This window comes from Pipistrellus kuhlii, unplaced genomic scaffold (assembly GCF_014108245.1).
Source record: "Pipistrellus kuhlii isolate mPipKuh1 unplaced genomic scaffold, mPipKuh1.p scaffold_m20_p_8, whole genome shotgun sequence".
Classification (NCBI taxonomy): domain Eukaryota; kingdom Metazoa; phylum Chordata; class Mammalia; order Chiroptera; family Vespertilionidae; genus Pipistrellus; species Pipistrellus kuhlii.
Window position 1 is genome coordinate 21,813,492 of NW_023425584.1, and position 22,859 is coordinate 21,836,350.

Genomic DNA, 22,859 nt, shown 5'->3' on the forward strand with positions numbered 1-22,859 from the left:
TTGGGAGGCAGTGTGGTGGTCGTGAGGAGAGAAAGCCATCAGGTACCGTAATTAAGGAGATTTTAAGTGAAGGATAAGTCAGAAGTTAGCATACTCCTGGGTTGAAAATGGTTCTTGGTAGCACAGAGCCTTTAAGGAATAATTTTTATTTATATAAAAATGATCATCAGGGCTTCATCCTATATAATATAAGTATAATATGCAAATTGACCCTAACAGCGGAACAATCAGAACGACTGCTGAACCAGTCACTATGAGGCGCACTGACCACCTCTTGGTCCCTTTCCCCTGCCTGCAGGCTCTGATCTCCTGAAGGCGAACGGGGAACCTGGGGTGGATGGCGGGGGACGTTGGCAGCACCATGTTAAGCCCCTGCCCTGCCAGTCACCTTCCCACACAGAGGGTGACCTGTGGTGGGGATGGGGGTGGAGAGTGGGTGGGAACAGCCGACCTCTCAGTCCCTTCCCCTGGCCATCAGGCACTGATCACCCGATGGTGAAAGGGGAACCGGGGGTGGGTGGTGGCGGGGGTGGGTCTGGTGGCGGGCAGCCAGGGAAGTTGGCCCTGATTGCAGGCCATGCCTAGGGACCATACCCGTGCATGAATTTCATGCACTGGGCCTCTAATTATTTATATTTTGGCCTCTAGTTATTTAAATTATTTATTATTTACATTGGCAAGTAATACATATTTATTATAGAAAATTAGTAAAAAGAGCAAAGTAAATAAATACAACCTATAATTCACCTATAGATTTTCTTGTCAATATTTTAGCTGTCCATTTGTTGAAACTCAGCCATTGGCATTCACAAGGGAGAGAATGACATTGACTGTTGAGAGATGTTAGAAAGAAAACAAACACAACCTGTCAACTGATTGAATGGATTGATTGGAAAGAAAACCATATAACATGCTGCTGAGACTTCTAAGGGCATAGAGTAGGAGGATGCTTATGCCATTAACTGAGGTAAGAGCAGGACTGGAGTTTTGAGATTTCGGTAGAAAATGAATCTTCCTGACATCAGGTCAATATGACCTTGGGCACGTTCTTTAGCTTCTTTTTATCATAGTTTTCTCAGTAAGAGATAGAGCAAATTTAAGAGGAACAACCTCAGAAGATTATATAACATCTGATAGAAAATATACATTGTTACTATGCAGTTTTTTGAAGAGTAGGTGTGACCCACGTATATTACATCATAAAGGAGATGCAGTCCTTCCTTTAGGCTTAACAGATAAAAGACAGGTATAAGAAAACTTGAATCTCCTATGTCTCTTGAGGGAAACAGAACAGGTCAAGCTTAGGCATGGGAGAAAGCCTTAGGGCCAAAGGCACAAAGAACTAAGGTTACATAGGGCCGGAAAAGGGAAGCCATCAGGTGATTAAGGAAACTTTAAGTGAAGGAGAAGCCAGAAGTTAGCATACTCCTGTGTTGAAAATGGTTCTTGGTAGCACAGAGCCTTTAAAGAATAATTTTGACTTATATCAAAGTGGTCATCAGGGTCTTATTATCAATATTTTTGGTGATTGTCAAGTAATACATATTTATTATAGAAAATTAGTAAAAAGAACAAAGTAAATAAGTAACATATATAATTCACCCATAAATTTTCTTGTTAATATTTTAGCTGTCTGTTTGTTTGTGCATTCATCCATCTATTCATCCATCCTTCTCCTCCTCCTTCTCCTCCTCCTCCTCCTCCTCTTTCTTCTTTTCCACTTCCTCCTCTTCCACCACCTCCTCCTCCTTCCTCAAAAAGGGCTGAAATTAAACTGTATATTGTTGCACAAGAACTTACATGGAGGCTTCTCTAACATGAGGGATTTAGGTTAGCTCTGTGTAGTAAGAAGCAAATATCTGATGTGCTTTGTCAGTGACTTATTTAGGGAAACTGCAGCATTTTCCTCACTGGCAATCTTGAAATATAATGGAATAAACTCTTATCTTGTTGATGGCAAGGGCAGGACCCCGCTTCACTGTCCTGTTATTATCCCATTTGTGGGAAAACTCTGAGCATGCTTTTCTGAGCACGCACTTCTCCCAAAATGGGTGAAAAGAAGTATCACTTAGAATGTGATGTAAGAGAGACTTTTATTAATCCCTCACCTATAATTGCTTTGAGGACTGAAGAGTGCACCTATCCCAAGACAGTAAGACTGCACAACGTTTTATTTTTAAATATTAAAATCACTGTTAAATTCTACTCTGACTAATCAGGAATAAAGACAGGAAAGATTAGTGTCACATGAGCAAATCATTTTAAATAGGCTTAAATCTAAGAGGTGGAAGCTGCTTTGCCTAGATTATAACTATTTGCCTAGACCATTTATATTGGCTTGGCTAGGATAACTGTGTGTGTGTGTGTGTGTGTGTGTGTGTGTGTGTGTGTGAGAGAGAGAGAGAGAGAGAGAGAGAGAGAGAGAGAGAGAGAGAGAGAGAGAGGAGACAGTGTTCTGAAGGCTTTGTTTTTCTGTATGATCTAAATGTAGTCTACTGATAAAAAAAAGGATTGGGGAGAAGGTCTAATTAATGGTTAGATAACTATCGGGATTGGAGAAAAAGTCAAATTAATTAAGTTAGTAATTATTGTTACTAAAATCACAGCTTTTTGGATTCATAGTTTTCTCTGAACATTTTTCTTAGTGTCAGTAAATGTGCTTATATATGCAGACACACACACACACACACACACACACACACACACAGAGGACATGGTTTCTATCTCCTTTCCATAAAAATCTAAGTAGGGAAATTATTTCCTTTGTAGACTCTTTTTGATTATAAAAAATTTAAATTAATTCATTCAGCCTGGGCATGAAGAGAGTAGTTCAGCTTCTGAAAGGTCTGACCATCACTCATTCAGAAATTATTGTGTTTTTTTCTGCTGTATTGCAAAATATGCATTTGTAAAAAAGCCTCATGTTCCACAAAATTACATTCTTAAAATATCCTATTGAGATGTAGTTGACATATAACATTGTGTAAATTTAAGATGTACAATGTAATTATTTGATATATGTGCATAATGCAAAATGTTACCTTTTGTTTTGGTGATGGTGAGAAATTTTAAAATCTACTCTCCTAGCAACTTGAAACAAGTATTCTCTAGTTTGAATAAGACTGTGGCTTCTGTTATATAATCTGTAAGTCTTTAATGAAATATTTTATTGTAACAGGCAATTATTGAGTTGCTGTGGATATAATTTTGTGATGATTATAAGTGGTAATTAGGCTTTGGAAATACCTGTGGATTAAATATCTGAATGTAGAATAACATAAAAAAAATACTTCTATTTTTTGCAGGACAGAGTTCATTCAAAGAGGCAGGATTTCAATCACAGGGGCTGGCTTTCTCAACTGCATTTTGGAAACTTTTGCCAGCACATTCTTAAGACAGGGAGCCCAAAAGGTAAGCTTGTTTACATTTGGAACCAACATTAATAATTCTAAGAAACCATGGATATTCCCATTGGACTCTTGAATAAAGCTCCTATACATACATAAGAAGAAAAAAAATACAGTTCATAAACAACTATATGCCAAAATAATCACTCTCACTAATCTTATATAATAGAAGCCTAATATGCTAAGTGTCCAACCATTTGACCATTCGACCAGTCGCTATGACATGCACTGACCACCAGGGGCAGACGCTCTGACCCGTAAGTTAGCTTGCTGCTGGGGTCCGGCTGATTAGGACTGGGGAAGATTGGCTTTATTTCCTTTGTAGACTCTTTTTGATTATAAAAAATTTAAATTAATTCATTCAGCCTTGGAGCCCTCCTGCGGTCTCTCCTGGCCCTGATCATGCACTGGTGGGGTCCCTTGGCCTGCCCTGCCCCCTCTCACAATCTGGGGATCCCTTAGGGGATGTGGGAGAGCTGCTTTCAGTTCTATCCCCACAGGCCAGGCTGAGGGACCCCACCAGTTGCACAAATCCATGCACTAGATCTCTAGTTATCTAAATACAAATCAGAGTAAAACTAAAATATTATCTGTGCTCCATTACATTAAAAATATACCAGTGAAGAGTATGTGGTCATATGGAGAAAGAAAGTCTAATTAAGAGAAAGAATCAGAAAGAATAATTATATTTATTGTATATACAGTATGATGACAACTACTTAATAAGATAATAACTGATATTTATTGAGTGCTTACTGTCTGCTATTCACTGTAAAAAAGAATTTTTACTTATTTATTCCTTGCAAACCTTTGAGAAAGCTATAATTTTGCCCTGATATTAGGGATGAAGAAGACATAGAAATCCGGAGCTCCCTGTTGTCCATTACTGTGGTTTTCAAACTCCAAAAACTGGGGAGCTTAGGCTTCAGGAAGGTGATTCAGAGGCCACCTTGGCATTCAAGGTTCCTATGTACCTGTTTTAAGTAGAGCAATTTGGTTTTTAATCCAATATGGTATCGTATGAGATTCATATGTCCTGTATTCTTGCCTGGAGCAAAGTCTAACTCATGCATCTTCATATGCCTATTGCAGGTGTTCTGCAGTGGTTTTGAATTATTTAATATTTATTTTATTTATAGTGTGTTATTTATGATATTATTTTGTTATTTTTAATTGTAATTATGAGCATAATCATTTATTCCCAGGATTTACTCAAAACTTGTGCATATGTTACTGGCTGGTCTGAGGACTATTATGACAGGTTTACTGGCTGGTCTGAGGACTATTGTTATGACACCCAAAGATATTACGGATAATGGACCTTTGTCTTTAGTTTGCAAGCCTAGGTTCAAGAATGAGCCTGAACCACGATGCATTAGTCTGGAAGACTGAGAGGGATGAATGAGTGTTTGGTACTGAGTTGTATCCATAGACAACTCAGTACCAAACACTTAAATACTGCTGAGATTATGGTGTTCTCCTGGCCCAGATTAGCTTCTGTCCAGACTGGCCTAGCCTGTTTCAGCCTGGGCATGATGAGGGTAGTTGAGTTTCTGAAAGATCTGACCATTGCTCATTTAGAAATTATTGTGGATTTTTCTGCTGTATTGCAAAATATGCATTTGTAAGAAAGCCCCATGTTCCACAAAAGTACACTCTTAAAAATAATAAGGCTGATGAGAAAAATAATTTCGGTGTCATGTCCCTGCCTGAGTTGATTTCTTGGATGTTGTTTAGGTCAGGAGTGGCAAACTTGTTTTTTGTAAAGAGTCAGATGAAGCCGAAACCGGTCTGGCTCAATGGATAGAGTGTTGGTCTGCGGACTGAGAGGTCCCAGGTTTGATTCCGGTCAAGGGCATGTACATTGGTTGTGGGCACATCCTTGGTAGGTGGTGTGCAGGAGGCAGATGGTCGATGATTCTCTCTCATCGATGTTTCTAGCTAACTATCTCTTCCCCTCTGTGAAAAATCAAAGTATATTTTTTAAAAAAAGAAAAAGATGAAGTTAGACTTTGTGGGCCAAGAGGCAAAATTGAGCTATTTTATAGGTGTTTTATAACAAGAGAGAAACCAATTTGCACACATTTTATTAAAAATATAATAACAGTAATTGAGTATACTTTTTTGGTAATATAGCTCTACTAAGAACATAATTTTAGAAGAATGGAATTAATATTTTTGTGGGTGATATAACATTTAGCTGATCTGGAATAAAAAAATTAATTCTTGCTACTATCAAATTGGTTGTAAATGTTTATTTGTAAAGACTTCTTATCTTATGAACCCTACAAACACAGGTAATGGGCTGGATTTAGTGTGTGGACTATCTTAGACTATAGTTTGCTAATCCTTGCTTTGGATAAATAAATAATGTTTGATTAATCCAAGTAGGCATACAGTGGTTGTACATTTTGATCCTGTGAGATACACAAAGTAGGCATTATTATTCCCATTTTATTGATGAGAAATGTCTTGAAGAGATAAGTGCACCCAATATGTGCATGGCTGCTTGCCCGCTTCCTTCCTTTACAAGTGCATATTGAACACCTGCTTTGTGCTAGGCACTGTGTTATGTGTGGGCTGACTGGATCTCCTCAAGATCATAGGTCTAGCAGGGGGTGGAGTCTGGACTTAAATCCCTATCTTTTATAAATAAGTTTTACCTTTTCCACTTTATCAGAAGTGGCCTGGCATAGTGCAAGCTTTTGAGGAGTGGGGAATATCTGCCCTCCCCCAGGTCTCTGCCTCATAGTACGTTTATTTCATGCTCTTGATAGCAGAGAGGGGATTTTATTAACCTTAGTTCTAATTCCCTTCAGCACGTAGTACCATGGACAGTGCTCTGTACATTTCCATAGAAATGAGTAGTGTTCCAGTTGGTTTCTGATGACTACTGTCTGGAAATAATCAGGGGACACCAATTTTAAAGTGAGGAAGCCAAGTGATTCCTCTGTAATCTCACTCATTATGCTCAGAAGTATGACTATATTCTTTTCTGCCAGCTTTTTCCAAGTTTTCTTTTCTTTTTTCTTTTTTTTTTAGAAGCCTCGTTTAATTAACTTTTCAAGTGTAGGAGCCACTCATGCCTAAGTGTCTTTTACCTTTTATTCAAGTGATGATATTTTCCGGTGTCAGCCTGATTTCCTGATAAAGCCTTCACTGCTGAGCCTGCATAAGTGGCTTTTGCGGAGGTCACCACGAGTGTTTCAGGTGACTTTATTTTCACTTTAGAACTTTATCCCTAAGGCCGTTGAGTGGTGGTAAAGGTGGGATCTGATATCTTTTTTCCCCCCCAGAAAGAGCAAAGCCAGACACTCAGAGTATTTATGTCCCTGTGTTTGTAAATTAAAAGCCAGCCCTGGACACAGATCTCTAAGCTGAGGTCACGTGTGTTTCTGTGCCTCTGGGGACTTGGTTGCATTTCTCTTCTCCCTCCTCAGGTGGCCCATTGATCAGGGGCCTTCTGGACAGTAGTGTTGACTTTTGTACGTGATTCGGTCCCCACTGTGCTCTTGGAATGTGAATACATGGGTAGGAGAATGGGGATTACCCCTTCGTACTCAGGTCAACAAATAGAAGCAGTTCTGAACTTCCAGCCCAGCAAAGCCCACTGTCTTTGTAATGCAGCACAAGTTGCTTCACCCCCCTAATCCTAGGTTTAGTTGTCCACATGTGGGGATTTTACCTCATTCTCACTGAGAGGTGTGAAAATAGTTCTTGAAAACTTTCAGTATTGAAGAACAGGGTCAAAATATACATAAGGTATTCTCTTCGTTCTTACAAATTAGAAACAAAATCCTACTCACTCGCTTCTTTTTTATTCTTTATTTTTATGATTACATTTTTGTCTTGCTTTGCTTTTACTTTTTAAATTCATATGCGTACACACTAGATTTTAAACTCAGAAGTTTAGTTTCACAAACACTTTGGGTGTCAGCTGAGGCAGGCAAAAGCTTGTCTGACTCCAGAGTGTGCTCTTGGTGACTACACCATAGCTGTTCAGTGATGGTAGAGGTGGGATGTAATGTCTCTGCCATATCCATGGGCTCTGCATCCAGCCACTTGTGTGGGGCAAGATGTGTGAGGAGATGTGTGGTGTCCATTAAGGATGGGGCAGAGCCCACAGCAGCAAGGAGCTCAGTCACAGTGGGAGAACTTACAATTGACCAGAGAAGTGAGGGGCCATGATGTTGTTACTTGCAAAGGCCCTTGGCTGGCTACAGAGTGACCTCTTGTTCAGAGCCCCAGACTCCAGGTGCCTAAATGCTGTTGAGGGTGTGTTTGGCTGGCATTTCTGGCATTTTTACTATAATGACATATCCTTTTTTAAAAATTTTTAATGGATTATGGATTTGTTGTGCTTCTTGTTTTGAAAATATCTCTATATTAAGAAAGATATTAAAATGTATGTTAATTTTTTTATTATGGTAAAATATACATGACATAAAATTCACCATCTTAATCATTCCTAAGTCTACAGTCCAGTGTGGTGTTGTGCAGCCATCACCACCATCCATCTCTACAACTTTGTCATTATCCTAACCAGAACTCTGGACCCATCCTATACAATAAAAGCCCAATATGCAAATGGACCAAATGGTGGAACGACCAGTTGGCAGGGGTTGGGGCGAGGAGCGGGCAGTACCAAGGCAGGTGCCAGTGGGCAAAGGGAGGGGACAGTGATTGGGGAAGGGGCAGTGGCAATGAGCGGTGGCAGAGGAGTGATGGGGGGGCAGGTTGCTCACTGGGGAGCAGGCCTAAGCCATTAGTTGGACATCCCCCCAGGGCTCCTGGTCTGTAAGAGGGCATAGGATGGGCTGAAGGAACACCCCCCCCCCCCACCCCCTGAGTGTATGAATTTTCATGCACTGGGCCTCTAGTCAAATAAATTCCCATTCCTTTCTCTTCCAAGCTCCTGGCAACCATCATTCTATGGTGTTTTTTTTTAATTGTCACTCAAGGATGTGTCTTTTTATTGATTTTAGAGAGAGAGGATGAGAGAGAGAGAGAGAGAAAGATGTGAAAGAGAAACATCAATCACTTGCTTTCTATACACACCCCTGAGTGGGGATTCAACCTGAAATTGAATCTGCAACTTTCTGTTATATGGATGATACTCCAACCAACTGAGCCACTGGCTAGAGCCACCATTCTCTTTTTTGTCTCCCCAATGTAGTCAATAACATTGTAATCGCTATGTATGGTATCAGGTGGGCACTAGAAATATCATCAAGCCAAAACCAGTTTGGCTCAATGGATAGAGCGTCGGCTTGGGGACTGAAGGGACCCGGGTTCGATTCCGGTCAAGGGCATGTACCTTGGTTGCGGGCATATCCCCAGTGGGGGGTGTGCAAGAGGCAGCTGATCGATGACTCTCTCTCATCGATGTTTCTAACTCTCTATCTCTCTCCCTTCCTCTCTGTACAAAATCAATAAAATATATATTTTTTAGAAATATCATCAATACACTTTGTAGTATATGATTGTCTGACCACTGTGCTGTACACCCGAAGCTAATACAAAATGATATTGAATATCAACTGTAATTGAAAAAAAATGTTACAAACTTTAAAAAAGATATATAATGGGGTCAACCTTGTCATGCAAGGGTCTTCTTTCACCCAGTTGTCTGAGTAATTAGAGCTGACTACAAACCTTGGAAAATGCACAGCTCTCATTATGCACTCGCATAGAGGCTTGCTTCTTTCCCCTCCACTAAGTTTGGGAAATGCATTTTCAATGTGTGATAAAATAATTTGTTATTTCAGCCACTCTCCTGGCAAAGCCCCATTATTAGTTTGGTCATTATTCTTTTTGTGTTGATCGGGAGGATGAAGCAGAGAAAGATTGAATGCAACAGCAGGTGAAATATTTGTCGTTGAAGCAATCAATGCAGGCAAGTCAAACAATTTGAACTTCGTCTTTGAAAAAGGTCTGGTCTGGACATGCTGTTGCTAAAGAGATCTGAACATGCTCCCTTGGAGTGTGTGCTTATTTGAGCCTTACAAAAATCCATTTTAATAGTGGAAGATAACTCCCTGAGCCTGAACGTACTTGTATATATATGTATACAAGGACATAAGTACGAGGAGGCGGGGATCACTGGGAACTATGTCAGAACTGCCTGACAGTCTGACCTGAGCCAATGGTACGCTAAGTTGCATACACAGGTGTTCAGTTCTTTTTTGGTCCATATTGGGAATTGATCATTGAAGGTTGATGAGGTTCAGCTGCAACACACAGAGACATTTCATTAATCATTTTTTTCCCAAGTAGACATAAAATAGTTTATCTGTTGTGTAAATTAACTATTAAGTCTGTCTTTTTGGGTACTCTGACCACAAACCACATGAACTGTTCTCTGAAGCTAGACCTGAAGGTATTCCAAAGGCAAGGTTCAGAGGCTGTTTTACAGATAGCCTCAGGCAGCCAGAATCTTCTGACCCAGTGGCTGGCCCCAGGACCATTTAGACATGTGGCATTGTGGGTGGCATTCCTAAAGTTTGAGGGTGAAGGGCTTGCTAGATAGAGTCTTACAGCCTGATTTTGCAAGGATGGGTATGTCTCTAGAATGTAAAGCTAATCTCCACATCTTAAGTCACACTAATTAAATTACTGAGAGTCCATTTCTAACATTCATTATGCTGGTTAGCAAGCCTCTCATTTTACCAGTACAATTTCACAGTTTTAACATTCCTTGTGCTAATTATAAAAATCTCTAGTGTTGTCATGGATAAAGTTAAGTTTCTGGAGAGTGAGGTTTTTCATTAAAATGCTCACAGCCAATGAGCATTCATAGCTACATAGTATGTAGCCTGCATTAGGGCAACTGACTAACTGCTGTAAACACATGAACCTTAGTGTTATACTGAATGTGCTGAAATAATTTGAAGCTAATTATAGACATCCTAATACTCACATACCAACTCCTGAACTAAAAGCCTAGCATGTTATGCCTTTAGAAAGATTATTTAATATGAAACTAGATTTTGACTGTATATTTAACATAGAGATTAAATGTGAAATTTTAGAGCTGGGCCTCTTGGTCCATGATCTGGTTTTTGCATATCCCAGGTATCACATTTCCTATCGAGTACTTTCAATATTCTCATCTGTAAAATGGAGTGATAATAGTCCTACTTCACAGAGTTATTTTAAGGATTAAGTGAGGATACATACATGAAACATGCCTGGTACATAGAAGAACTCCAGAGATTATTAGCATTTAGAGTTCTCTGATAAAAAAGTATATTTTTATAAGTAAATAGTCTTATTAGTACTGATTTGGACAATTTAGATAGAATCAGCATAAGTCAAGTTTACATTGTTTCTTTTAAAAATTATTTTTAAAAAATTTTAAAAATCTATAGTCATAATGCTCAGTATATGCACATTTTGACTTTTTGGTATAACCTATGTATCTATGTATATTTGCATATATATGTATATGTACATCTTTTTAATAACAAAGTTGGACCATTTTTTTCATTTAGCCCAACTTTGTCATTTGTGTACATATTGTGCACATTTTCCTGTTCATTACATGTTCCTTGAAAACATACTTTTTGATATTTGATACCTTCACAATATTCCATTTTCATAATAGTTCCTATTGTTGATTTCTATTTTTTCACTATTATAAATAATATGATAAATCTGTGACTATAAATGCTTGTATATATTTCTGGTAGCTTCCTAGATTAAAGCACATTTTTAAGATCTTTGATACATATCACCAAATTTTCTTCCCAAAAGAATTCTGCCAATTTATAGCTTCCACTGTGAGCTTACTGTGTGTATTACCAGTTTTCTTGCTGTATGATGTTCTTGACCTCTTAGAATTTCCATTTGTTGTCAGGAAATCAGGGCTATTTTACTCTCACAGGATAGCTGTGAAGAAAAAAATGAAATGGTTAGCTTTGGTCTGCTGATTTCTACTCGAATGCCATTAGAAGTTAATACTTCTGTCATTAAGTAGTTATTTGACCCCAGTTTTCCTCCAAACTTAAAATATATATATATCTACAATAATAAAAGAGAAAGATGCAAATTGACAAGACCTTTGTGATGACCACCAGCCAATCAGGAGTGAATATGCAAATTAACCCTTTTCATTGTGTTACCTTGGGCTAGTTGTCCTGAGCTGCTCAGGTCCTTGCTGTGAATTGAACGTCTAGTCCATACATGTGCATGGTTGTCACAATCCTAAAAAAGAGTGGATATTTCAACACCTCAAAAGTCCAAGATAAAGAAAAAGAGTAAAGAAAAGTCATTTGAAAGAATAAATAAAAGTCACAATTTGACATAAGAACACAAGTGGAGGATTCTGCCAATTAAATACTGGAGACTTATTTTCTGCCTGATTATATGTCTTCTAAGACTCTCTCCATTGCCTGAACTACTTGAAAAAATGGATGAAATATGTTCTGTCCCTCCAGGTCCTGAGGGTGGATTTCCCAGCTCTCTATTTACCTCTCTGGATAATACTTTTTAATTCCACTCTTGAGTGCTCCAATAGATTGATTTACTCGATATTTATTCATTAGATGCTGTGAGGATATTACCAAGAGTTCTGATTTTTAACAATTTATTTGTAGATCAGTTAAATAATAGTACCTGTCCTTTTAAAAAAATATATTCCACTCTCCCCTCCATCTTCTCAGCTCATCCTGCTGTTACCTCTAGAGTTTTAGTCCCGAGAAATGTAGCCTTTGCAGTGAAAACATCTCGGTAAAACTGAGTATTCTGTTCCTCTCACTGAATTTAAATCCATGCCTTTAGCTTGACTATGAGATTTAGGAATCCGAAATCCCCCAGTGGCTCATTTGAATTCATGGGTGTTATAATGGACTGCTCAGTGATAAAGCTTTTTGGAATCCTTTAAATCAGCCAAGTAAAATGCAGGGACTTTGTCTCCTCTGAAACCAGATGAAAACTGGGACGTTAAGCTCTTACTAGAAATGACAGAACTGGTTTCCTGAGCACAGTGTCACTATCTGGGTAGTGACAGGACTTCCTGTCTCCACACAGTGCAATGAGGAGCGAGTGAGTCAGGAATCAGGGATTCTGGGCTCTGGCCATACTTTGTCTACACGCTAATGGCCATGTTGCATGGACTAGTTGCCCTGAACTTCACTGTCATTTTTTGTAAAGCGAGGAGATCATTTTCATTCTAACATTGTATGATTTCTTTCAGCCTGCCCTCTTTCCCCCCAATGTATAAATACCAAAATTTAAAAAATTTGTCTAACAAATAGTCTTTAATCCTGCACAAAAATTCAGGAGTTTAAGGTAAGTATGGATTCAAGACTTTCAGAGATAATTCACATAACAAGGAGAGGGTCAAGGCTTGAGGTGGCAATAAACTATTTAAAAAGAAGAAATATACTTTTATAAAATACTTGTTAGTATGAGGGGATGGTTAGCATATGGTAAGGTTGTAACAATTTCATTTAAAATCCTACTCTATGTTGTGACACGTGTCTATTTATTGGCTGCCAATAAGTGACAAAGCTAGAATTCCAGGTGGTTGGCCTCAGAGCCAACCCACTTAACCATTGTACACTTTGTCCCCTTGATCTAGAGGACATAATCCTTTCTTCCAAAAAGCTTGGGTGGGGAGATAAGACAAATGCATGACTCGTCTCCATAAGCATTAGATGTACATATGACTTTGAAGTAGACACGTGTCACAACATAGAGAAAATGACCTTGTCTCCCTAATACTTAGTTGTGATACTTGCTTTCCTATTGCTCTTCTCTTCTTATAACCAACAGAGTATCTTTGGAGGTTTGGGGGCCATGTTCTCTCCTCTATTCTGGGTAAAATTTCCAACCAACCTATTACTTTTCGGAGCCTGTTCTCACTCTCTGTTGTGCTAAATTCAAAGACGATGAGAAACTAGGAATTTGTGGCCACCATAAATCTACACGTACCGCATATACACCTCAGGCAGGCTCAGAATTGAAAACTGAAATAGCTCTGCACAGGCTGCATTGAAATACCAGAAAAATAGAGCTTGCGCCCGCAGATTGCATGGACTAAGTACATTGGAGGCACAGATGTTTTGTGGATCAAATCTGTTGTAGGATTGTGTTTAGATAGAGCGAGGCTCTTTGTGCTAAATTAAGGCTCTTAGTTTGACCAACAAGGCCAGGAAAATGTCATGAAGACATCTCCAATCGGGTTTATGCAGAATTCTGGGAAGAGCAACTTGAATGGCAAAGGCAATTTCATTTCTTAAAGGTGCACCCACCAGTTAAAGTTCAGTTGTGTGGTAAGCCCTGCAGCATGCGGATTCAGTGCTCCTACAGCTCTCTGAGGTGTCCAGCTGTTCCCCTGGATCAGTCTTCCTGCTTCTTTCTGTGGCTTCTGATTCTGTTTCCCCACTCTACTAGGGAGTTTCATCTCTTGCTGAAGGGCCTCATTGGTTGTGCCCACTTTTTGTGGGACTTGAGGCACCAGGAAGGTGCTGGGGAGGAGGTTGGGATGTCTGCCTGTTAAGGAGAAAGCAGTCCTGTGTCTCATGAACCCAGTTTGCTGGAGTGATATTTCTTTGTTAGTTTCATTTTTTAAAATCCTTTTTACTGCCTAGGATTTGACCCCTTACTCCTTTCCTAGCATTCTTCCTTAGATTCTAGCTAAACCGTTTTCCTATTTTTTCTCTGAATTTCCTTAGTAAAGAAAAACGGTGGCTTTTGGGGAGTTAACTCATTTCATGCTGACACCCAGTGTAAGAAGAATTGAAAGGCTAATGCTTTTCTCAATCAGTGGTCTTCGGTGGGGATGTAGCTTTTGTTACTTGTAAAGACATTAAACTTGTTCAAGCATATTGGTTTTCCTATTCTCTGCACTTCTTGATATGTTCAAAATATTTCTTAATTAAAAAACTGCTCACGCCCCTTCGCCCCTCGCCAAAGACTCTTTCAGTCCTTAAACATAATGTTAAACATTTATTTTAAATGTTTTTAACTAGGTACCACTTGGACATAAATGTTGAAAATTATATTTCCCAGAGAGCCAGGTGTGTTCTTTTGCCCTAGTTCTCCTTGAAACCTGCAGAATACTCTGCACTGATCAGCTCTGTGATGTGAGTCAAGCCCTGTAACATCTGAGTCTCACTTTTCTCATCTGTAGAATGAGGACAGTATTGGAACTATTACAGGGAGTACTTGTGAGGAGTAAATGAATGATATGCATAAAACACTTAGGGCAGGACTTGGCACACAGTCAGCGATCAGTTGTTATTTAAAGTGAAAAATGCAAGGAAGTTATAAGCAAAAACTTATTTTTGGCATTGACACATATTTAGTGGAGTCAGTCCAACCTTAGTTTAAATCTTAGGGCTGTCCCTCCTAGGGCACATACAAACTCAATATCTTTGTAGGTGAAATGTGAATAATAGAGAAGTAAAAGAAATAGTGTAAAGAAATGCTTAAAATCCCTTTGGCACACAGCGAATACGCCATAAATGATCATTATCTTTCCATTATGACTCAAATTGGCATATTTCCTTCTAGACTTTCATATGCAAAATTTAAACCCTCAGAATTACAGTATAAGTACAATTTCATGGCCAGCATTTTTCAAGTAATTTTTTTATTACAAATGCCTTGCATAGTAACTACACAAACTTCAAAGCCAGCATTTTAATGACTGCATATTTTATCAAGTAGTTTTATAATAATTGATTTGACTGTGCCTTTAGTATTGCACATTGAAGTTATTTCCAAGTTTTACCATTACAAGTGAGACCATACGCGTCATCTTTGTACGTACTTTCAGGTTTTGTATCATTCCCTTAGAAAGGGATCCCTGAAGTACTCTTTACTCTGTGTCTGGGACCCTCCCTTTGTATCTCTTCACCTGGTGGTGCATCTGAATCCTCTATCAAATCTTTGGGTGAATTGGTAAATGTAACTGTTTCCCTGAGTTCTGTGAGCTGCTCCCGCAGGTTAATTGAACCTGAGGAGAGGGCTGTTGAACTTCCAATCTATGGCCAGTTGGTCAGAAGCACAAGTGACAATCCCGGCTGATGACTAGTGTCTGAAGTGTGTGTGTGTGTGTGTGTGTGTGTGTGTGTGTGTCCTAGTATCTTGTGGACTGAACCCTTAACCTATGGGTTCTGATGTTATCTCTGGATAGGTAGTGTCAGAATTGATTTAGCTTGTCAGACACTCGTTGGTGTCAGAGACTTGCTTACTGTCCCCCCACCCCCACCCCCCTTCTCCCCCCTACACACACACATTTGGTGACTAGAAATGTCAGGGGTGTAGTGTTCTTTGTGACTAGTAAAGGAGGCTCATAAGGAAGAAAGAAGCACGCTGTAGAAAAGAGCTGGGTTTTCCCTATACAGGTGGAAAACAGTATTTCCATTTTACTCCATTTTCGGTGTATTATGGGGCTGGGAATTTAAAAAGCTCCCATTTGTGTCTATAAGCACTACGATGTTTCCCCCCCCCCCTCCTTTTCAAATGACTAAATCTTAAAAAGAGCAGGAGTTTTATCTTTAGACTGCTATTTGCATATAGATACTTGATTTTTAAATCATTTACATGTAGCTTTTATTCTGGTTGCTCTGGATAATTTGTGATGTTACATGTGTAGGATTTTTTTTGCAAAGCCTCACTTCTTGAACCTGCCACGTACTTAAAGGTTCACCACTCGACGGCAGCTAAAGGATGTGGCATAATAAAGGCATAATAAGGCGCCTCATTGTATTTACGTTCTGATGTTCATGTCAGCACTCCAGCTCCCAAGTGCAACCTCCTCCGGCTCTTTCCCCAAGAGATGATGATCATGTTTAGCATCGAAAGATTTTTTTTTTTTTTTGAAGTAAAGGGCTCTCTAGGTTGGCTCCAGGTTGGCATTTGACAATCGACCACGGAATTCTAATCAGCAGATGCTGTGTTGGAATATAAATGCTTCTCATGCACCTTTGCCCCCCAGCCTCTCCAGTGTGCACGAGGGAGCTTCACTTGGGATCAACAGAAAACGAAATTCATTTGGAGATGTGGGAGGTGCTTTTATTCAAGAGGTACAAGCAGTGCAGTCTCAGCCTGCCTCCCGTGGATTGATAAAATCAAAACCACCCCCACGTAGATGAACATAACACTGGGATGGCAGGAAGGACAATGCTTAAAGCAATATGCCTTTTTTTTTTTTTTGTCATTTGAGATGAAGACCCTATATACATGCCTTTTTAAGGAGGTGGTGTGTTGAGGGCTCAGAGTCACAGAAGCCCGGGTGTGAATCTGGATTCTCCGCTTACTAGCTGGGTGCCTTGGATCATGTTTCTTAACATACCTGAGGCTCATTTTCCTTATGACACTGACTTGCAGGTTGGGTGTGAGATTAAGCAAGATAAGGCACACAGCATGCTCAGCGCAGACCTGCATAATGAGTTATTTCCTGGGCCTGCAATCATAAACCTGTCTCTGTCCCTGTGACCCAGACAGAGAAAGCCTATTTATGCAGCTGGGCCCAGGGTTGTCAAACAGAGGTATTAGCGGCCCTTAGAGGTGATGCAAAGAACATGTCAGGTACGTTTTGTGAAATATGGACAAGCACAAGGTGACATGAACAAGCTGGGGCTGACATTTCCTCTACGTCAGCGATCGCCAACAGAATGGGGGTGCCTGATGGTGAGAGTCCCATTGTGAGGGGCCCCTAGTCAGATCTAGGTCCATACGGAAATCAGTAGCCACATTACAGGCTACTGGGAGAAGAGGACGTCATGGTTAACCAAAACCTGTCATGTGTCAGTAGCTTTAGGTTGCCTCATCGAATCCTCAGAGCCACCCTGCCAAGGATGTGGGCTTATTCTCTCCTCTCCACCCATTTTACAGGCGCAGAAACAAATGTAGTGAGGCAAGTAGTCCCTGAGGAAAGAGTGGGAGAAATCCAGTTTAAATTCCAGTTTGGCCACTCACTAGCTCTATGACCTTGAGCAAGTTACATGTGAGGCCCAGTTTCTTACTTGGAAATGGTGAGAGTAAGAGTGTCTTACCTCAAGGACTGTGAGAGGATTACATGAGATAATGTAGGCTAAGCCCCTGGCAGGTAGCAAGCCCGTGATAAATGATCATTAACCTCAATATTGTTGAGATTTAGTGGGATGGGTTTTTGACTAAAACAGAGTTTTTGGGAAATTATATTTTGTTTTGTTCAAACACCTGATTTGAAGACACAGTGGACTGGCCCTCCATGTAAAGAGGGTCACTGACTTCCAAATTAATGAATCTGGGGGGTAAAGGGGTTAGATAGAGATAAAAGACAAAAGGAGAATTATCTGGGCATCTATTTAATCTGGATATTAGTTGGATTTATTTATTTTGTTAAAGACAATTCATCTTACCTCTCAGAATAGGGGGAATTATTGATGCTGCAGGAACTACTGGGCCAGATTTTCAAGATACAAATGGAAAGGAGGTCTTTAGAAAAATGAATTTTTGAAGACTCTCACAGGAGGATGGGATGTGGGAAAAGGTTTTGTTTGCGTGGAGTTATATTTCTCAGGTTCCAATGTTCTATTACCCTCAACCCAGTCCTGGAAAAAGGGCAGCTGGGAGTTCAGCAGTGTCAGAAACATGGCCAGTGTTATAACTGGGTGTGGTTCGGCATTGAGGCCAGATTAAAATCTGTTAGTCCAGGTGTGCAGCCCAACAGGGCAGCGCACCACAGGGCACAGGAGAGTGCAGCCCCCTACAGCCGGAGTCCCCAGAGGGCCTGGTGCTGGGAGAGAGCCCCTACTTTGGAAGTTTATATAGTTAGATTTTGAGCTCTTGCAGTGGCTATGCCCATCCTGGTCACTGACTCTCTGGCAGGTGTGATTGAAGGGCAAGCACTGGACACCTTCCCAGGTCACTCAGACCTTACTGGGCATGCATCTGAATGGCCTCTCCAGTCCCAGCCCCCATCAATCAGCAGAGAGCAGACTTCAAAAGTGTTGAATAAAGCTGTATCAGTGGCATAAAGGGAACTGATAGGAACCTTGTTCTTTAGTTTGCCATTAAACTGTTCATGTCAGTCAGGTCAGGGTTTATGTGAAAATTGGCAATATGGAAATGGCTTTGTAATCTTTCATTCTGATATTTGATGCCAGGAGAACTCTGTAAACCAGGTAGGCCACTTTTGATCCTTTGCTGAGAGTTTTCTATCTACACTAAAATAATATAATGTCATCTCCAATTTTTAGATTTTATTATTTGGTAGTATATTCTTTCCCATTACAAATTGAGATTAAATATTCATAAGGAGAGAGGAAGCTTTATAATGTGAAGCAAAGACATCTAAATTATTGTATTAGTTTTATGTTCTGCAGTTACACCTAAAGATTTTAGGTTCCTTATCAAAATTAAAATGAATCTTACTCAAGAGTTTATTAGCCGGTTTGAGAAAATGATATTGAAGTCATACATTCTGCCAGGATATTCCTACTTGAGAAGTATTGTATTTAAAATAATTTGTAGATGTGATTAAATATTGATTCACATATTCAGGATCATGCAGGAGGACTAAAATCTGATTTATATATCAGGTCTTTTGAACATAGTCAATAGGGAAGGGAAGAATAGCTCTTGCTATGTAGTCGCCATTATGAGAGGCATTTTCACATCCATTGAGAACTCTGTCCCCCAGTGTTGGAAGATCCTGGATCTTGGACTTTCATCCTGAGAGCCTTGGATGGAATAAAAGTTTTGCTTCTTAGTGATCACATGGTTTTTGTTTGAGTGCTTAATTTCTCCGAGCCTCTGTTCTCATCAAAAAAAAAAAAAAAAAAAAAGGAAAAGTATTAATAATAATCCTCTAAGGCAGATAGGAGGTTAAAATAAGCCAATATAGGTAAAGTGCTCAGCACAGTGCTTGCCAGAATGTGCCAATGAATTTTAATCATGTGCTGAGCCTCTAGTTCATATATAAATGAAAAGATTTGAAGACAATTTTATGTGAGCCAACTTAATAAAAATATTAGAATGGGTGGATGTGAGTGGAGGGGATCAATTTGAAAAATAAACAAAGGGGACATCTGTAATACTTTCAACAATAAAGAAAAAAATAGAATCAAAAGGGAAATGAGGTTTTTAAGTAAACTTGTTGCAAATCTTTTTATAAAAGGATGAGTGGTCTTATCATGTAAACTTCAGCATTTGAAATGACCCCCTTTCTAAGCTCCTCCTGACTGACCCGGATTCTTCAGGGCTCATTTTAAGTCCCACCTCATTGTTAGTGTTTTCACATCATTGCTTTATTTTTACCTTTCATTCTTTATTCTTTCCTTGTTTTGTTCTTTTATTCCCTATGGCATATCCTGACCTTTTCAACCACACTTTCAAGAATGGTAACTACTGGGCAGATACACTGTAATTTCCAAATTCAAATGTATCAACCTGGCATTCAAAAGCAGTCAATTGATTAGTTTTACTATCTACCAGCTTTGAGTACCTATTGTGTGCCAGATTCTGCACTAGACAGTAAGGATAGAAATATAAGTAAGTCACTTCTATTCCCTGTCTCTGAGCGTTTCATTATCTAATGCAGTAGATCTGTAAGCTGATGATTGATGGGTTGACTGATAGATTCATTCATTCAGTAGACATTTACTGCATGCCTTCTATGTACCAGGCTTTGTTCTTCTAGAGCATACAACTTGAATGATGGGACCCACCCTCTGCCTTTTCTTCATCACATAATAAAATGAAGCTGGTTCATGGTTTGTCAGTCCAAAAAGCTTTTAAGCCAAGTCTGTGAAGGTGGATCCACTTAATGTTTGTTCTGCATTTCAGGCATCATTGTGTGATAAGTGGTGCAGATTTAGTCCCTTTAAGCCCCATCTCCTGGGGGTTGAGTTCAAGCATTGGAACTAATTTGAAAGGACTGTATTGATTGGGCTTTGATTTGGTCTTTCTTTACCAAACAGAGATACTAAATAATGGTTTGGCCTCACTGGTAGGACTTTTTCTTTTTTTTAAAAAAATTCACTTTATAGGTCTCTCTCTCTCTGCCCCCATTTTCCACCTTCTATTTCAAGCTGTTCTGCTTAAAAAGATTAAAGTGGTATGAGAGAGGGAAGAAAAGGGAGAAGGAAAGTCAACTGTCTCACTGTGAATATAATTGATTCAATAAATAACGTCTTTCAATTCCCCAGGCAAACCTCAAAGTCTTCACTTCTGTCAATTAGTGTTCCTCTCTGTAAGTGGTGGGTTCCTAATTTAGACGGATGGGGAGAGTTCACAGAGCTTGCTTCCTAAGGAAGGAGTGTGCGTTTCTGGCTTTAAAGACATAATGTCTTGATTTAGGTGACCACTCTGCAAAAAGAAGCTTGAAGCAGAATTAACGTGTCTGTTTTTCATCTTCTTGAAAATAGAAGGAAGACATTCAATTATTGTCCAGGGGTTTGTTGAAACAACAACAACAACAAAGGAAAATGGGGAGGAAAATCTGTTAGACTAGATGATACAGGGACTTTGTCTTGTTTGTTCACCGTTTATTGCCAGTGCACATAGTAGGTGCACAATAAATATTTGCTGGCTGGATTTCTTAAATGAATGAGAGAAGGAAGGAGAACAATTCAGGTCTGAGATTAAATTTCATTTCAGGGGTTGTTTTACCACCTGCCCCATCCCTCTCCTTCCCCCTGCTAAGTTTTTAAAAGGAGAGTAGCTCTCAAGTATAAGATTGTTGCATATACTGTATCTTCAGACATGAATTTCATCAATTTTCAGACCAGCAAGAGTTGAAAGGGATCTTGGAAGTGATGTCAAGCTACCATTTATAAATGCTGGTAAATGGACTCGTTGTGTTTTAGAACCACGTGAGGTTCTATAAATCTGCAGATTCCAGGCCTCTACACTGGAAGTTGTGTCTGAGTCTGTCTGGATAGGACTTGTCATCAGTATTTGTATTTGTGGGTTCTTAGGAATTTCTGTGAGCATCTGGGTGTGGATAGTACTATCTAGTCAGCTTTGCTATTCCCTGAGCTCTATGGTTTAAGTTTCTTCTTGGGAAAGGTGACTAGCCCAGGAGAATAATTGGCAGACAGTGACCCAGGTGTCCTGACTGATGGCAGTGCCCTTGGTCCTACAGCTTGCTGCTTTACTTACAGAGGAGAATGCCTGCATTCTTTCCTGCTCTAGTACTTAATAGCTGTGTAACTTGGGCAAATTACTTAAACCTCTTTGAGTTTCTGTTGCCTCACCAGTAAGATGGGGTAAGAATGGTACTTGCTCTGAGTTTATGTGCATTAAACAAGGTGGCCTAGGTCAGCTGTCAGGACACACTGAGAGATGGAGATCTGGGTGCAGAGGGTGATTGAAGAGGACCTTAGGGACAACTTGTGAGGAAAGCAGGATTAGGCCGCAGGTGACATTGAACTGTGACACAGTTGCAGTGAAGGTCTCAGCTGATCCCATGGGGAGCTGGAGATGAGATGCTCCTCAGAGTTGTCCCGAATTGAGGGAAGACGGCCAGGCCTTTAGACCCCTGTATCCACCAGTCACTGGATGTGGTCTGTTCCTGGAGAGGGGACTTGATCTCAGGGAAGGCAGCCCTTCGGCTGAGAGGGTGGCTGTGTGTCATCAGCAGCTGACAGTGCTGTCAGATGGTAGGGAGGGAGGATGCCTGAGTGTATGTCCTCAGAGCACCCAGCACCCACTACCCAGGATAATGCACATAAAACCTTAGCAATTAATGTAGAACCTTTGTGAGTATTCAATTAATAGTAACAATTGCCATTATTATTCCAGCTCTGGTAATGCCACATAGTAGATGGGCCACTTTTAAGAAGTTAACTTCTCTGGACTGTCTTCTTATGTTTAAAATGGACATCCTAAACCCCCTCCTTCCCTGAGTAGTTCTGAGCACACATGGAGATAATGTATGTGAAATTGGTGAACAGATTAGAAAAATGCATGGCGCGACTGTGAGCCTATGTTTTGGAAATGAATATTGGCCCGTGACTTGGATTCCTTGAAGGAGAGGGTTGTGTTCAATGTAAAAGCTCTCGTCTGTGAAATGTGGCATTTTGAATTTTCTTCCTTCTCTCTACAGGGAATTAGAATAATGGAAACGCTGCTGAAGGAGCAGTGTGGTGCCCCCTCAGCCGAGTAAAGAACCATCAGTGAGTACCAAAAGCCAAACCAGAATTGGATACTCAAGCCATGTGTTCATGCTTATAAGCTTGGTGTTATGCATCTGCCTCCTTGGGCTATTCATGCTGTACATTTCCCGGTTGTATGCACAGGGGATGATCTCACAGGTGTTTCATTATCTGTTCTGTATCTTTATTTACTTGGTTCTTTGATTTTCAGAGCACTTTTGTACTACGTGCTGGGTTATAACTGCACTCAGCGCAATCCAACATAATTACCACTCATAAGGTGGCATAGATTTGTAGAGACTGAAGCTCAGCTTAAGCAGAAGCTTTAATTTTATTCTGAGTACAAGGAAAGGAG

At 39.9% G+C, this 22,859-nt stretch overlaps 1 protein-coding gene across 2 annotated transcripts in view; it reads left to right on the top strand.

Moving 5' to 3' along the window:
* Nucleotides 1–22,859, top strand: part of PRELID2 (PRELI domain containing 2) — a 48,398-nt gene that overhangs the window by 22,036 nt on the left and 3,503 nt on the right. For both annotated transcript variants that reach the window (XM_036425363.2, XM_045576480.1), the window contains exons 5-6: nucleotides 3,306–3,411; nucleotides 22,456–22,525. In XM_036425363.2, coding sequence (XP_036281256.1) covers nucleotides 3,306–3,411; nucleotides 22,456–22,515 — 166 coding nt within the window. In that variant the 3' untranslated portion in view covers nucleotides 22,516–22,525. The remainder of the gene's footprint in view (nucleotides 1–3,305; nucleotides 3,412–22,455; nucleotides 22,526–22,859) is intronic.